The following is an 18044-nucleotide window of genomic DNA, read 5'->3' on the forward strand; positions in this document are numbered from 1 at the left end:
CCGGCACCCTGAGTCTCCAGACCGGCTCTTATAAGAACGTCAGTCTGGGCTCTCGGGGCCACGCCACCGGCTTGCCCTGGTCGGCCCTGACAAGGACAGCGAGCCAGGGGAGCTCCGGGGCCTATTCTAGCTGGTCTTCGCTCATCGCTGGTTTAAGCTAATACTCGACCTCGAGCCCTCTGGCTCACCACCTTTTATAGCACTCGGCCCCCAGGAGGGGCCCGTGGGGGATGTAGGTGCGGACATCGGTGCGAGCACCTCCTTCGTATACAGCCCTAACCCCGCCCCTTGTGTTTGTTTCCCATCCGTACCCATACATCTACACAATTACACCTCTACACAAATATCTTATTTTGAAGTGAAGAAACAAAACGGGAACAAATACAATATTTAAAATGAAGAACAAGTAAAGTTAAATCAACAAACTTGCCAGTATTTCAATGGGAACTATGGGCCTGCTTTTGGCTAATGAGATGGTCAATGTCCGTTTCCATATTTGTCACTGCTAGTCGTAACAAGTGATGCAAGTGTGCATCCGTTAGTCTAGATCTGGTTGGAGATTTCAAATGTTTCATTCTCGAAAAAATATGTTCACAGACATAAGTGCTGCCAAAGACGGTTGCCATTTTGAGTGCATGGTTCCTGAGATGAGGATATGTCTCAGAGGGGAGAGATGCATAGAAATTATGAAGACTGCTTGACTTGAATGCGTCTTTCAGAGAGTCACAATTCTGCAGTTCAGCCAGTTACATTTGGTAAATTGTATCCACATTTTCAATGTCAATAGAAAATGGGTTACGGAAAAGCTGTATGTCCTGTTCATGGAGATGAAGCTCTTTAAATCAAAATTGGAACTCCTTTTGCAATTTTTCCAGTGAATCCACACATGTTTTGTTTGGGAATGCAACCAATGGTTTTTCTGCTAACAGATTTTGAGTTGTGGGGAGATGGCAGAAGTTTTCCTCCTTCACTTGTTTGATGAGGAGGCCTAATTTTACTTCAAATGCTTTGACATGTGATTGCATATCACAGATGAGCTTCCCCTTTCCTTGAAGTTGCACATTAAAACTGTTGAGTAGCTCTGTTACATCTGTCAGAAAGGCAAGGTGCCATTTACATTCTGCATCATTGAGCTCTGGTACTTCTTTGTTTATTGAAAGCAGAAAAGCTGTAATCTGTGGAAGTAAGTCATAGAAACGTTTCAAAACTCTCCCTCGACTCAGTCAACGGACTTCAGTGTGGTACAGAACATCTTCATAGTCAACATTTAGCTCAGACAGAAATTCCTGAAACTGTCTGTGGTTTAGTGCAAGAGCTCTAATGATGTTAACACAAGATACCACAATTTTCATAACAGTCCCACTTCAGTGATTTACTACACAACGCTTGTTGGTGGATGAGGCAGTGTATGGCTATTGGATGATAATGGTTATGTTTGTCCATCTCTTGGTTAATGCGAGCAATTACTCCTTTCTTAGACCCCACCATGCTAGGAGCACCATCAGTTGTCACACTGGCTAGTTTAGCCCAGTTCAGCTCCAAACCATTCACAGTTTGGCAAACCTTTTCATAGATATCCTCTCCTGTAGTTGTTCCTTTGATGCTTTGCAGTGCAGCAAGCTCTTCTGTGACTTCGAAATAGTCATTCGTCCCACGAATAAAAAATTAGAAGTTGTGCAGAATCACGAACATCATTGCTTTTGTCGAGTGCCAAGGAAAAATAGGAAAGTTTTTTTGTGGAGTTTTGCAAATGCTGATGCAAATTGTCTCCCATTTCTTCAATCCTCCGTGTAATTGTAGGTCCTGAAAGACTCACTGTACTAAATAAATCGGCCTTCTCTGGACACATCTCTTTGGCAACAGAAAGAAGGCATTTTTTAACAAATTCTCCCTCCACGAATGGTCTGCCAGTGCACGCTATTAGCTTGGCAACTTGAAAACTTGCTCGCAGTGATGAAATATTTAGCTGCTTCTGCTTCACAAAATTATTTTGCCGAGTTGTTAATGTATTTTTCAGTTTTAATATTTTATCTTTTCTCACTTCTCCGACCAAACAATCATATTTATCTTTATGTTGAGTTTCATAGTGTCGACGTAAATTGTATTCTTTGAACACAGACACTATATTCTGGCATATCAGACACACAGCTCTTTCCTTGTACTGCATGAAAAAGTAATCATAAGTCCACTGTTCTTTGAATATCCTACACTCCGAGTCAATTTTTTTCTTTCTTGACATCATTGTTTCCTAGGGAGTCAAAATTGCTATTAGTAAAATACCAATATATATATACAGCGCTACAAAAACAATATACCAGCAATAACTTTGCCCACACAGAGACATACAGACTGCACTGCCCATCAATGCAGTCTGATTGGGGGAACTCCGCTTTTACCCCAGGCTCACACTGGTGTGGGTGCCATTAAAAAGTTAATTACACCTGCAGTTTTGTTCACAGATCGCAGTGCGGAGAAGACCCATGCCTTGTTTCTTCCCAATCTAATGCAAGTTCAGCCATACAAGCATATGGCTGAACTCGCACTGCTCAGAGATTGCAACAGTATGAACCGGGGCTTACACAACATACAACATATAACCTCATACAACTGAATAGCAATCAGAATATAAATGCGCTTACTGTCATTTAAATTGGGTTTCCTACTCCTCGGCTGTATGTCACTGACCAGCACGGGAAAACAGCAGGCAGCCCCTCCAGAGATCAGAGATCACTCTGTTATTACCCCTCTATCATTTACTCAGCGGTGCGTGTGCTGGGGATCTACATCCCCAGCACACAGGAATATCACTGGGAGTGGAGCCGAGGGGCAAGTGAGGGAGCTGAGGGAGGGAGAGCCAGTCAAGCGCAGCCAGGGGAGGGCTGGCAGCCTTAGGCCTGGGGGGCAAGTCCAGTCAATTGGCCCATTGAACCATTCACCAGCGCAGCCCAATGAGTGCCCACCGCCGCAGCGCAATCAGTGCCCACCGCCGCAGCTCAATCAGTGCTCACCAGCGCAGCCAAATCAGTGCTCGCCACCGCAGCCCAATCAGTGCCCACCACAGCAGCCCAATGAGTGCTCACCAGCGCAGCCCAATTAGTGCTCACCAGCGCAGCCCAATTAGTGCTCACAAGCGCAGCCCAATTAGTGACCATGGGACGGATAAATGTCCTCGGCGGGCCGCATGTGGCCCGCGGGCCGTAGTTTGAGGACCCCTGCTCTATACCATAGAGCCCAATGCATCTCCAACCAGGAACACATTGCCAGTGAACTCAAACACGTACGCCCAGCTCTTAAAGCTAATGGTTACTCCGACTACACAATCCGCAAGGCCATCACTCCAACCATCAAGAAGGATCCTGTTGAGGAGCCTTTCAAGACCATCACCTTACCCTACATTGCTGGGGTCACAAAAAAGATCTCCAAAATCCTGATTAAACACAAGATCCAGGTCCGATTCAACACAGTACATAAAATCCGTGATCTGGTCCCGTCTGTAAAAGATGTGGTTCCAGACATACAGTACCCTGGCGTCTACAAACTAAGTTGCCTCTGTGGTAGCAGTTACATTGGAGAAACCAAACGACATGTCTCGGACCGCATCCGTGAACATAAAGCAGACTTGAAACACGGTAGGACAAACACCTCAGCCGTGGCAGATCACTGTTACAATTCAGTGGGCTCACATGATATTGACTTCTCCAAGACAGAGGTCCTCTGCAAGCCATCTGGATACCATGAGAGATTGGTTCAGGAGGCGATCCACATATACAAACACAGAGACAATTTCAACCGAGAAGATGGATTCTGGCTTAGCAATCATTGGAAGGACGTAATAAACCATTTCGGATCTTAACTGATTGTGTTCACATTTACTGTGACTTTCAGACCGCGTTCCACTCACTGGCATTGTATTCTCCGCAGGGAATAGATTATTTGCCCTGCTACTCTCCCATTGACATATTTCGTTGCTTCCTCTTAGTATCTTTCACACGACGGGCAATGGTACAGTGTATAATAACAAATAGTATAACATTTATATGCTTAATACAATGTACAAAGTAATATATAGTATCGTAATTGTATAGTGAATATATAGCAGTGTGATATACATTAGGGTGGGTAGAATAATACATAGTGTATAATACAATGTATAAGGTTTAGGGTGGTTTATAGCAATACAGTATATAATTTAATGTTGGGTTTGTCTATGGCATTATATAGTACTCGTGTGATGTAAGAGAATAAAGTTAATATGGAAGCATATTATATAATCTTTACGACGTAGAATTGTAATGTATTACTTACTGTTAGTAACTCAGCATATTGTAGAGTATAGTTAGTATACTGATGATACTATGTAGTTCATACTTTAGTTGTTTACGTGTTGGTTTTAGTTACTGCAGCTACACTCTATTAACACTCCTTCCCTTTATTAATGCTACCCCTATCCCCTCCCTTTGATGCTGCTAATCCTGCATAATGCGCGGGCATAATTAGTACTATTCACATACCTTCATTTCCATATCCCCTCCCTTTTATGCTGCTAGTCCTGCATAATTCACGGGCATATGTAGTACTAATCACATTCCTGCATTTCCCATAAATATGCTAAATTCCTCTTGATATGCAAATTCTTTTGTCAAGGCGCCCTTTCCCCCCCTTCCAACCCAGCTTATATATATATATGCTCCAAGCTCGTGTGCTGTTTCATTCAGACGCTGTCGCCTCGACAGACCTGGTTTTCACCTGATGACGGCTGCTTGCGTTGTGGCCGAAACGTCTTGAGAATTATTTTATTGTTTTATTTTTATTATTTTATTACTTCCCTTCTACACGACTTTACCGAAAGAACCAAGAAGATGATCTTGAATCTTTGGAGCATGAATTTTTCAAGCTTCGTGATGATTTGAGCCAAGTTGCTGTAGAAAACGCCAAAACAAGATGCACAGCCTGGGGGATCGATGTGGACAGAAGAATTAGGCGACGTCGGAAGATGCCAGGAGAACTGGCAAGAGATGCAGGACTTTCAGCAGAAGAAGAAATTGTGCGCGTTATGAAGAGCGTATTTTATCGACTTCAACAGGAGATGCCAACACGGTTTTTACGACTAAAAGACCTAACACAAAATTTGGATTTCTGCTGGACGTCAAAACTCTTCTATCCGACACAGATGTCTATGCAATTCATCGAAATTGCACAGATTTTGGAAATTTCTATGACACCGACATCAATGGTCACGAACTTTTCACAGAAATTGGAGATTGCAAAATGCTGCTCAGTAACCGGAATGAAGTTTTACCAGAAACTCCTTTGGATCTTCTTGGTTTTATTGTGTTTTATGGAGACGACATATTTGCGAATTCCACTGCAAATTGTATTAACAATAGCAGTTTAATTGCAAGCTGTGAGCGGTCGTTCAGCAAATTGAAACTAAATTTTGTCGTATTTGCGTGCTTCAATGGGACAAGATTGTCTCAGTGATCTTGCTCTTCTTCGCGTTGAAAGAGAAACATTGGAAAAAACTGATTTTGATTACGTGATTGACCAGTTTGCGACAGTGAAATCAAGAAAAAATAATGTTTGTAGACTATGTCAACCAGTCTACGACAATGACTGAGTGAGCCATGTAATATAATTTCTATAAATTTGCTTTTTTAAATACAATGTTTCATTAAAATATAAATTGTTATTCCTTATTCGATGTAATAGGAAAATGTGATTAAACGTGGGGGGGGGGGGGGGGGGCGCCAATTTTATAGTTCGTCCCCGGGCGCAAAATATTCTAGCTACGCCTCTGCCTCTGGGTACGGGTAGACCGTGAGTCACTGGTGAGTAACTGTCACTCATTTCCCAACGTCTTGTCTCTTCTCACAATTCAAGTTCCTAGAATTAACCCACCCGCGCCTGCAACATGGTTTCATCCCAGAGGTCGCAATCGGGTACCCGATACCCATACCCTATCCGTACCCGGCCAGGTACGGGTAGGGTACGGGTAGGGTACGGCCGGGTACGGGTACCCGTTTGCGACCCTGGTGCAGCCGGGTACGGGTAAGGAATCAAAACCCGTTTGCGACCTCTGACGGACACTCACCGCTGGGCGCGACGACTCCGCTGGACGGTCCCGGCAGGCGAGCGAGATGCGGCGAGCGACACAGCGAGTAGCACCAGCGGCACAGCGAGTAGCACCAGCAGTAGCAGCAGCAGCAGCGGCAGCCACGAGCTCCAAAAACGGCAGCAGGCCATGGCTGGAGAGGGCTGAGCTGGCGGTGGTGGCGGTGGTGGTGGCGGTGGTGACAGGGCCTCCCTGGGCTCTCAAGGTCTGTGTTGTGACGTCTCCATCAGATCCACGCTGGCGCCCCGTGGACCCGTGGCGCGCTAGCGCTCTTGTCGTGCTGATGGAGGGGGGCTGCAGGGTTAGAGCTCAGCAGAGGGCTGACACGGCATAATGGTCGGACCTGCACATGGGTATAAACAAAAACGAAGATCCCCCGTGTAGCCTTAACAGACCATAGGGGCAAGTGCCGTTAGCGAGCGCCTACGAAGGCTGCGCTGGTGAATGGTTCAATGGGCCAATTGACTGGACTTGCCCCCCAGGCCTAAGGCTGCCAGCCCTCCCCTGGCTGCGCTTGACTGGCTCTCCCTCCCTCAGCTCCCTCACTTGCCCCTCGGCTCCACTCCCAGTGATATTCCTGTGTGCTGGGGATTTAGATCCCCAGCACATGCACCACTGAGTAAATGATAGAGGGGTAATAACAGAGTGATCTCTGATCTCTGGAGGGGCTGCCTGCTGTTTTCCCGTGCTGGTCAGTGCCAGACAGCCGAGGAGTAGGAAACCCAATTTAAATGACAGTAAGTGCATTTATATTCTGATTGCTATTCAGTTGTATGAGGTTATATGGTGTATGTTGTGTAAGCCCCGGTTCATACTGTTGCGATCTCTGAGCAGTGCGAGTTCAGCCATATGCTTGTATGGCTGAACTTGCATTAGATTCGGAAGAAAAAAGGCACATGTGCCTTCTTTTTTCCTGCAGTGGAATCGGAACGCATGGGTCTTCTTCCCCATGCGATCAGATTCCTATGCGACTTCGCAGATCGCACTGCGATCTGTGAACAAAACTGCAGGTGTAATTAACTTTTTAATGGCACCCGCACCAGTGTGAGCCTGGGGTAAAAGCGGAGTTCCCCCAATCAGACTGCATTGATGGGCAGTGCAGTCTGTATGTCTCTGTGTGGGCAAAGTTATTGCTGGTATATTGTTTTTGTAGCGCTGTATATATATATTGGTATTTTACTAATAGCAATTTTGACTCCCTAGGAAACAATGATGTCAAGAAAGAAAAAAATTGACTCGGAGTGTAGGATATTCAAAGAACAGTGGACTTACGATTACTTTTTCATGCAGTACAAGGAAAGAGCTGTGTGTCTGATATGCCAGAATATAGTGTCTGTGTTCAAAGAATACAATTTACGTCGACACTATGAAACTCAACATAAAGATAAATATGATTGTTTGGTCGGAGAAGTGAGAAAAGATAAAATATTAAAACTGAAAAATACATTAACAACTCGGCAAAATACTTTTGTGAAGCAGAAGTAGCTAAATATTTCATCACTGCGAGCAAGTTTTCAAGTTGCCAAGCTAATAGCGTGCACTGGCAGACCATTCGTGGAGTGAGAATTTGTTAAAGAATGCCTTCTTTCTGTTGCCAAAGAGATGTGTCCAGAGAAGGCCGATTTATTTAGTACAGTGAGTCTTTCAGGACCTACAATTACACGGAGGATTGAAGAAATGGGAGACAATTTGCATCAGCATTTGCAAAACTCCACAAAAAAACTTTCCTATTTTTCCTTGGCACTCGACGAAAGCAATGATGTTCGTAATTCTGCACAACTTCTAATTTTTATTCGTGGGACGAATGACTATTTCGAAGTCACAGAAGAGCTTGCTGCACTGCAAAGCATCAAAGGAACAACTACAGGAGAGGATATCTATGAAAAGGTTTGCCAAACTGTGAATGGTTTGGAGCTGAACTGGGCTAAACTAGTCAGTGTGACAACTGATGGTGCTCCTAGCATGGTGGGTCTAAGAAAGGAGCAATTGATCGCATTAACCAAGAGATGGACAAACATAACCATTCTCATCCAATAGCCATACACTGCTTCATCCACCAACAAGCGCTGTGTAGTAAATCACTGAAGTGGGACTCTGTTATGAAAATTGTGGAATTTTGTGTTAACTTCATTCGAGCTCATGCACTAAACCACAGCTAATTTCAGGAATTTCTGTCTGAGCTAAATGTTGACTATGAAGATGTTCTGTACCACACAGAAGTCCGTTGGCTGAGTCGAGGGAGAGTTTTGAAACGTTTCTATGACTTACTTCCACAGATTACAGCTTTTCTGCTTTCAAAAAACTAAAAAAGTACCAGAGCTCAATGATGCAGAATGGAAATGGCACCTTGCCTTTCTGACAGATGTAACAGAGCTACTCAACAGTTTCAATGTGCAACTTCAAGGAAAGGGGAAGCTCATCTGTGATATGCAATCACATGTCAAAGCATTTGAAGTAAAATTAGGCCTCCTCATCAAACAAGTGAAGGAGGAAAACTTTTGCCATCTCCCCACAACTCAAAATCTGTTAGCAGAAACACCATTGGTTGCATTCCCAAACAAAACATGTGTGGATTCACTGGAAAAATTGCAAAAGGAGTTCCAATTTAGATTTAAAGAGCTTCATCTCCATGAACAGGACATACAGCTTTTCCGTAACCCATTTTCTATTGACATTGAAAATGTGGATACAATTTACCAAATGGAACTGGCTGAACCGCAGAATTGTGACTCTCTGAAAGACGCATTCAAGTCAAGCAGCCTTCATAATTTCTATGCATCTCTCCCCTCTGAGACATATCCTCATCTCAGGAACCATGCACTCAAAATGGCAACCATCTTTGGCAGCACTTATGTCTGTGAACAGAATCTTTCCAGAATGAAACATTTGAAATCTCCAACCAGATCTAGACTAACGGATGCACACTTCCATCACTTGTTACGACTAGCAGTGACTAATATGGAACCGGACATTGACCATCTCATTAGCCAAAAGCAGGCCCATAGTTCCCATTGAAATACTGGCAAGTTTGTTGATTTAACTTTACTTGTTCTTCATTTTAAATATTGTATTTGTTCCCGTTTTGTTTCTTCACTTCAAAATAAGATATATGCAGTGTGCATAGGAATTTGTTCATAGTTTTTTAAAACTATAGTCCGGCCCTCCAACGGTCTGAGGGACAGTGAACTGGCCCCCTGTTTAAAAAGTTTGAGGACCCCTGCGCTACACTATCGCTCCCGACACAGACACACACAGACACACACACACAGAGTCGCACACAGACACACACACCGACAGAGAGACACAGAGAAACACACACACAGACACACACACAGACACACACACACACACAGACACACACACACGCTCACTTACTGACAAACCACACCGCCGGAACACGTGGGAGGACAGTGCGTGGGGCTCCCCCCCCCCGGACTCGACCCACCCACTCACCAACTCACCCACCCACTCACCACACCCACCCACTCACCACACCCACTCGCTCGTTTCGCACCTCCCCACTTGTCCGTTCGGTCACGCTTTAAAGCTTTGGTGACTCGTGTCAGGGTGAGTGCGTCACGTGACAGGGTGAGTGCGTCACGTGACAGGGTGAGTGCGTCACGTGACAGGGTGGGTGCGTCACGTGACAGGGTGGGTGCGTCACGTGACAGGGTCGGTGCGTCACGTGACAGGGTGGGTGCGTCACGTGTCACGTGATGTGGTGTGCGGCGTTCGCTCAACGCGGCTACGAACCCGCTCACCTGAGTTCGATTCCCGCTCACGGCCAACGCCGGTGACGATTATCTGAGCCGGTCCTGGGCCTTCCCTAGGTCGACTCAGCCTCAATTGAGTCACCTGGCCTGCGGTGTTGTGTAGAAACATCGCTATCACTGGGGAGACAAAGGCGGCCGGGCGTGGCGCTGTCCACCCACCCCCTCGTGTGCCACAGTGCCGACCTTCGTAGGCGGCGCTGCTACTCGCCATCAACGCTTGTCACCCCAACAGTCTGCCGAGGCTTTGTGGGGGATGGGGGTCTCTGTCTTTGTGCGTGTGAGCACACACACACCTGTACGTGTGAGCATACACACATGTACGTGTGAGCACACACACCTGTACGTGTGAGCACACACACACCTGGACGTGTGAGCGCACACACACACCTGTACGTGTGAGCGCACACACTCACCTGTACGTGAGCGCGCACACTTACCTGTACGTGTGAGCGCACACACACACCTGGACGTGAGCGCACACTCACCTGTACGTGTGAGCGCACTCACCTGTACGTGTGAGCGCACTCACCTGTACGTGTGAGCGCACACACTCACCTGTACGTGTGAGCGCACACTCACCTGGACGTGAGCGCACACACTCACCTGTACGTGTGAGCGCACTCACCTGTACGTGTGAGCGCACACTCACCTGTACGTGTGAGCGCACACTCACCTGTACGTGTGAGCGCACACACACCTGTACGTGTGAGCGCACACACACCTGTACGTGTGAGCACACACACACACCTGTACGTGTGAGCGCACACTCACGGTGAGTCATCATCACTATCATCGTCACCATTGTCATCATCATTGTCAATATCGTCATCGTTATCTTCAGCGTCGTAATCATCATCGTCATCACCATTATCATCGTCATCATCACCATCGTCATCATCATCGTCGTCATCATCGTCATCATCATCGTCGTCATTAGCTTCGCTCGCCGTTCGTTGTGGAGTTTATCTGAGGATTGAGGGTCAGGCAGCGTAGATGTTGTCCGGCACCGTTCGCTTCGCGAACTCGGCACAGAGCGAACAGCCTAGAGGCAGTGTAGCCACACTTGACGACAGGACTGAGAATGTTTTACTAAACGCGTTGCCTCCACCAAATCGTGTGCGCGCCTCAGTGATAACACACCACACCAGTGAAGAATTGGCACGTTCTGTTTACGTGACAACCCTTCATCCCTTGCTAGTTGGCCGTGTCGGGTGGTGGTGGGTTTTAACGACACATTCATATATTCACGCGTGATCTAAACCAACAAAATCTCTATAACGGACTCAATCGCTCACTCAGCCAGTCGCTCACTCACTCAACCAATCACTCACTCAGTAGCTCAGCTACTCACTCAGTCACTCACTCACTCACTCAATTACTCAATCACTGAGCCAGTTTGACAGCAAACTTTTTGTTTATATATCCAACAACACAGCACGAAATAATATCACCGTCTGGCTAATCAGGACCTCCGTCAGCCTACCCCACACCACTCAATGGTACCCACACGCTTACCCCTCCACTGTAGTGGTGGTGTCGGTGGCATTGGTGGTGATCTGGGCAAAGTCCCATCGGTGAGCTCCTGCGGCAGGCAAGGCTACGTTGGTTGGGTCATGTCGCCCGCATGCCCAGCCACCGCATGCCGAAACAGCTTTTTTTCGGCCGGATCGAGGGGGCTAATCGGGCGCGGCACGGGCTGGAGAAGAGATGGAGTGATGTGGTACAGGAGGACGTGGAGCTGAGTGGACTTGCCGATGACCGGTACCAGCGGTGTCAAGTTTGGCCTCTGTGGAGGAGGCTCGTGAAGGACGCTACTGGGCAGTTGGAGGCAGTCGCCCTCCAGCAACAACGGACGGCGGAGGAGCGACGCTCACAACAACGAGCGGAGCGCCGGGTGGCTAAAGCACAGCAAGTTGGCACAGTAGGGGGCGCAGGTGGTGCATCAGCCAGTCATCTCAGTCAGTTGACCCGTGGCACTTGCTGGGTCTGCCCCGTGACCTCCTGCCAGCAGGCGTTCGACACTTCACGTGGCCTCAAGGTGCACATGGCCTGGCACAAGCGTCGTGGTGACGTCATCGCCACTTAATGGCGAATGGCGGTTGTTGTTGGTGGTAGCATTGGTGGTGGTGGCGTTGGTGGTGGTGTTGGTGGTGTTGGATCGTGGTGGTGGTGTTCAGTTGGTGGTGGTGGTGGTAGCATTCATGGTGGTGGTGGCAGTGGTGATGGTAGCATTGGTGGTGTGGCGTTGGTGGCGGTGGTAGTGGTGGTGAAGTTGGTGGTGTTGTTGTTGTTCAGGTGTTGGTGTTGGCGGTGTTGATTGCGATGTTAGCGGCGGTGGTGGTAGCGGTGGTGGTGGTGTTGTTGTTGGTGTGCAGGTATTGTTGTTGTTCAGGTGTTGTTGTTCAGGTGTTGTTGTTGTTGTTCAGGTGTTGTTGTTGTTGGTGTTGCTGGCGATGTGGTCCAGCTCGTCGAGGTGACGCTGCCGCAGTGACCCCAGGTACATGGCCAGGCCGGCGCCGTCCAGCCGCGAGTGTCGCGCCGCCTGGCCCAGACGCGTCGCCAGGCGGTGCACAGCAGCCCGCAGCAGCACGGGAGCAGAGGTGGCCTGACGCTCCATCTGGGGGGTCGTGGAGGGGTCACGGGGGGGGGGGTCATGGGGGGGTCGTGGGGGGGTCATGAGGGTAGTGGGTGGTAGTGGTGGTAGTGGGGGTAATGGAGGTAGTGGTGGTGGAAGTGGTGGTAGTGGTGGTGGTAGTGGGGGGTAGCGGTCGTAGTGGTTTTAGTGGTGGTAGTGGTGGTAGTGGTGGTAGTAGTGGTGGTGGTGGTGGTGGTAGTGATGGTAGTGGGGGTAGTGGTGGTGGTAGTGGTGGTAGTGGTGGTAGTGGGGTTAGTGGGGGCTAGTGGTGGTAGTGGAGGTGCATCGTTACCCAGCTCTTGACGCCGATCCGTGTGAGCATCTCGGTGGCGTCTTGCAGCAGGGCGGGTGGCAGCGATGACAGAGTGGCCATCTCAAGACCTGGACGCACGGAGAGTGGCCATCAGATGTTGACTACCTCGCCTGGTCTACAGGAGGTCGTGGGTTACACCACGACCATCATCATCACGGTGGCTAGGAGATGTTGACTACCTCGCCTGGTCTACAGGAGGTCGTGGGTTACACCAGACCATCATCATCACGGTGGCTAGGAGATGTTGACTACCTCGCTTGGTCTACAGGAGGTCGTGGGTTACACCACGACCATCATCATCATCATGGTGGCTAGGAGATGTTGACTACCCCACCTGGTCTACAGGAAGTTGTTGGTTACACCACGACCATCATCATCACGGTGGCTAGGATATGTTGACTACCTCGCCTGGTATACAGCAGGTCGTGGGTTACACCACCATCATCATCACGGTGGCTAGGAGATGTTGACTACCTCGCCTGGTCTACAGGAGGTCGTGGGTTACACCAGACCATCATCATCACGGTGGCTAGGAGATGTTGACTACCTCGCCTGGTCTACAGGAGGTCGTGGGTTACACCACGACCATCATCATCACGGTGGCTAGGAGATGTTGACTACCTCGCCTGGTCTACAGGTCGTGGGTTCCACCACCACCATCATCATCATCATGGTGGCTAGGAGATGTTGACTACCTCGCCTGGTCTACAGGAGGTCATGGGTTACACCACCACCATCATCATCATGGTGGCTAGGAAATGTTGACTACCTCGCCTGGTCTACAGGAGGTCGTGGGTTACACCACGAACATCATCATCACGGTGGCTAGGAGATGTTGAATACCTCGCCTGGTCTACAGGAGGTCGTGGGTTACACCACGAACATCATCATTACGGTGGCTAGGAGATGTTGACTACCTCGCCTGGTCTACAGGAGGTCGTGGGCCCCATCACGCCCATCGTCATAACTCACCCACCCACTCACCCATCCATCAAACTCACTCACTCAACAACAACAACCGCCATTCGCCACTAAGTGGCGGTGACGTCACCACGACGCTTGTACCAGGCCATGTGCACCTTGAGGCTGCCACGTGAAGTGTCGAACGCCCGCTGGCACGAGGTCACGGGGCAGACCCAGCAGGTGCCACGGGTCGACTGACAGAGATGACCGAGACGACTGGCTGATGCACCACCTGTGCCCCCTACTGTGCTAACTTGCTGTGCTTTAGCCACCCGGCGCTCCGCTCGTTGTTGTGAGCGTCGCTCCTCCGCCCTCCATTGTTGTTGGAGGGCGACTGCCTCCAACTGCCCAGTAGCAGCGTCCTTCACGAGCCTCCACCACAGAGGCCGATCTTGACACCGCTGGTACCAGTCATCGGCAAGTCCACTCAGCTCCACGTCCTCCTGTACCACATCACTCCATCTCTTCTCTAGCCGATGCCGCGCCCGTTTAGCCCCCTCGATCCAGCCAAACAAAAGCTGTTTAGGCATGCGGTGGCTGGGCATGCGGGCTACATGATCCAGCCAACGCAGCCTTGTCTGCCGGAGGAGCTCACCGATGGGACTTTGCCCAGATCTTTCAAGGATTTGTGAGCTCACACAATCCAGCCTGGTTAAACCCAGGATGGATCGTAGGCAGGCCAGCCTAAATGTTTCTAACCGGCGAAGATTCTTTATTAGGGGGGTCCACGTTTCGCAAGCGTAGAGAAGGGACGAATGACTGTGGCCGAGAAGACCTGAAGCTTCGTGCGGAGCGACAGACCAGGCAGCTTCCACACAGCGTTACGCAACTGATGAAAATATATTGCCGCTTGACTGATTCGGAGTGAGACCTCCGCTGTTAAACCGGAGCCGGTTATGAGCACACTGCCCAGGTATGGGAAACTCTCAACTCTCTCCACAACTGCCCCATCACTGATTGGGAGTTGTGGGGTTGGAGTGTCCGATGGTACAAAATAGCCAGGCAGGTGCTTAGTTTTGGTGGGGTTGATGGTAAGGCCCCACCTCTTAGTGGCACACTCCAGTTTCAGCAGAAGCGCCTCCAACTCCTCCTCTGAATGAGCAGCTATCACCAAATCATCGGCATATATAACGTGGTTGAGCAAATAGGGAGCCATCCCTTGATCGCACCGGGCATCGATCAGCCTCCCATTATATCTGTACCAAATGTAAATTCCCCCAGTACAGCTATTGAAGGTGTACAGGGAATGGCTCTGACTCCCGGCCACGTAGTTTTATCCGGGCCCGCACACACACGTACACACACACACGTACATACGTAGATGTAAACACACACACGTAGACACACACACATACGTGTAAACACACACACGTACACACACACATGTACACACGTAGATGTAAACACACACTTACGTGTAAACACACACACGTACATGTAAACACACACGTACAAACACACACGCGTGTAAACACACACACATACACACACGTACGTGTAAACACACACACACGGACACACACACACACGTACGTGTAAACACACACAGGTACACACACACAGGTACACACACACATGTACACGCACACTCACACACGTACACACACACACGTACACACACGTACACACACACACTCACACGCGCGCCCCGCGTAGTACCGTAGTGTGTGTCCGGCGTGTGCCCCTGCACCAGCGCGTACGTGCACCTCACACGTACACACACAGACACACACACGTACACACTCACACACACACACTCACGTACACACACACTCACACACACGTACACACACGTACACACACGTACACACACGTTCACACACACACGTACACACACAGACACACACACACACGTACACACACACACGTAGTACCGTAGTGCGTGTCCGGCGTGTGCCCCTGCACCAGCGCGTACATGCACCTCACACGTACGTGCACCTCACACGTACACACACAGACACACACACGTACACACTCACACACAGACACACACACGTACACACAGACACACGTACACACACACGTACACACACACACGTACGTACACACTCACACATACACACTCACACAACACACACGTACACTCACACGTACACACACGTACACACACACACGTACACACACTCACACGTACGCACGTACACACACACACGTACACACACACACGTACACACATAGTACCGTAGTGCGTGTCCGGCGTGTGCCCCTGCACCAGCGCGTACGTGCACCTCACACGTGGCACCACTCGCGCGTTGGCGCCATCACCGGTGGCTTTACCGGCACCTTCACCACGGCTGGCACCGTCACCACGGCTGGTGCCGGCACCGTGCTGCTGCTGGTGGTGGTGCTGGTGCTGGTGGTTGCGCGTTTCTACCAGGAAGTGGCTGTTGGAGACGTTGGGGTAGAGGGTGGAGAGGTGGCAGAGCTCCAGGTGGTGGGTGGCGAAGATGGTGAACGTCTGGGGGGGGGGGGGGGGGGGGGGGGGCACAGGGGTGGTGAGTGGTGAGTGTGGTGAGTGTGAGTGGTGAGTGTGAGTGGTGAGTGTGGTGAGGAGCGGTGGGCACCTTGCGCTGCAGGAGACACTCGCACACCGAGTGAGTGGTGAGTGTGAGTGGTGAGTGTAAGTGTGAGTGGTGAGTGTGAGTGGTGAGTGTGGTGAGGAGCGGTGGCCACCTTACGCTGCAGGAGACACTCGCACACCGAGTGAGTGGTGAGTGTGAGTGGTGAGTGTGAGTGGTGAGTGTGAGTGGTGAGTGTGAGTGGTGAGTGTGAGTGGTGAGTGTGAGTGGTGAGTGTGGTGAGGAGCGGTGGGCACCTTGCGCTGCAGGAGACACTCGCACACCGCGTGACAGATTCCCAGCGCCTCGTGGGCCGCGGTGCCGCGACCGAGTTCGTCGATAATCACCAGCGAGCGGTCGGTGGCCGTGCGAACTATGTAGTTCACCTGGTGTCATGGGGGTCACCGGGGGTCACCCACCCACTCACCCACATACTCACCCACTCACCCACCCACTCACTCAATCACTCACACACCCACCCACTCACCCATCCACTCATCCACCAAATCACTCACCCACCCACCCACACACACACCCACTCACACACCCACTCACATACCCACTCACACACACACCCACTCACACACACACCCACTCACCCACTCACTCACACACCCACTCACACACCCACTCACTCACTTACACACCCACCCACCTACCCAACCAACTACTCAACCACCCACCCACCCACTCACCCACCCACTCACCCACCCATCCACCCACTCACTCAATCACACACACCCACTCACTCACTCACTCACCACCCCCACCCACTCACCACCGCCACCCACTCACCCACCCACTCACTCCCTCACCCACCCACTCAATCACTCACTCCCCGCCCACCTCTCTCATCTCGATGGTGAAGGTGGAGGAGAGAGGCTGGATGTCATCGTCCACGCCAATGCGAGTGAAGATCTGATCAGCGATCCTCACGCAGGCAAAGTCGGCAGGCACGAAGCAACCTGAAGCAGTTGGCAGCACTCAAACACTCACTCACCCACTCACTCACCCACTCACTCACCCACTCACTCACTCACCCACTCACCCACTCACTCGCCCATCCACTCACCCACCCACTCACTCACTCACCCACCCACCCACCCACCTACCCACTCACCCACTCACTAACCCACCCACCCACTCACCCACCCACCTACTCCCTCACTCACCCACTCACTCACCCACTCACCCACTCACTCGCCCACCCACTCACCCACCCACTCACCACTCACTCACCCATCCACTCACCCACCCACCCACTCACCCACCCACCCACTCACTCACTTACCCACCCACTCACTCACCCACTCACCCACTCACTCACCCACCCACCCACCTACCCACTCACCCACCTACCCACTCACCCACTCACTCACCCACTCACTCACCCACTCACCCACCCACCCACTCACCCACCCACCCATCCACTCACCCACCCACTCACCAACCCACCCACTCCCTCACCCACCCACCCACCTACCCACTCACCCACTCACTCACCCACTCACTCGCCCACTCACCCGCTCACTCACTCGCCCACCCACCCACCCACCCACCCACTCACCCACCCACCCACCCACCCACCCACTCACCCACTCACCCACCCACCCACCCACTCACCCACCCACCCACTCACCCACCCACCCACCCACCCCCTCACCCACTCACCCACCCACCCACCCACTCA

The 18044-nt window shown here is 50.5% G+C and overlaps 1 protein-coding gene across 1 annotated transcript in view; it reads right to left on the bottom strand.

Annotated features, from left to right (window-relative positions):
* Positions 1-11280: 11280 nt before the first annotated feature.
* The window catches only part of MSH4 (mutS homolog 4), a 54307-nt gene continuing 47543 nt past the window's right edge, over positions 11281-18044 (bottom strand). Inside the window, exons 17-21 of the mRNA XM_078616917.1 lie at positions 17201-17319; positions 16612-16740; positions 15978-16254; positions 12813-12901; positions 11281-12502 (exon numbers count right to left, since the gene is read on the bottom strand). Coding sequence (XP_078473043.1) covers positions 12308-12502; positions 12813-12901; positions 15978-16254; positions 16612-16740; positions 17201-17319 — 809 coding nt within the window. The 3' untranslated portion in view covers positions 11281-12307. The remainder of the gene's footprint in view (positions 12503-12812; positions 12902-15977; positions 16255-16611; positions 16741-17200; positions 17320-18044) is intronic.

This window comes from Lampetra planeri, chromosome 52 (genome assembly GCF_965212315.1).
Source record: "Lampetra planeri chromosome 52, kcLamPlan1.2.h2, whole genome shotgun sequence".
In the NCBI taxonomy this organism is placed as follows: domain Eukaryota; kingdom Metazoa; phylum Chordata; class Hyperoartia; order Petromyzontiformes; family Petromyzontidae; genus Lampetra; species Lampetra planeri.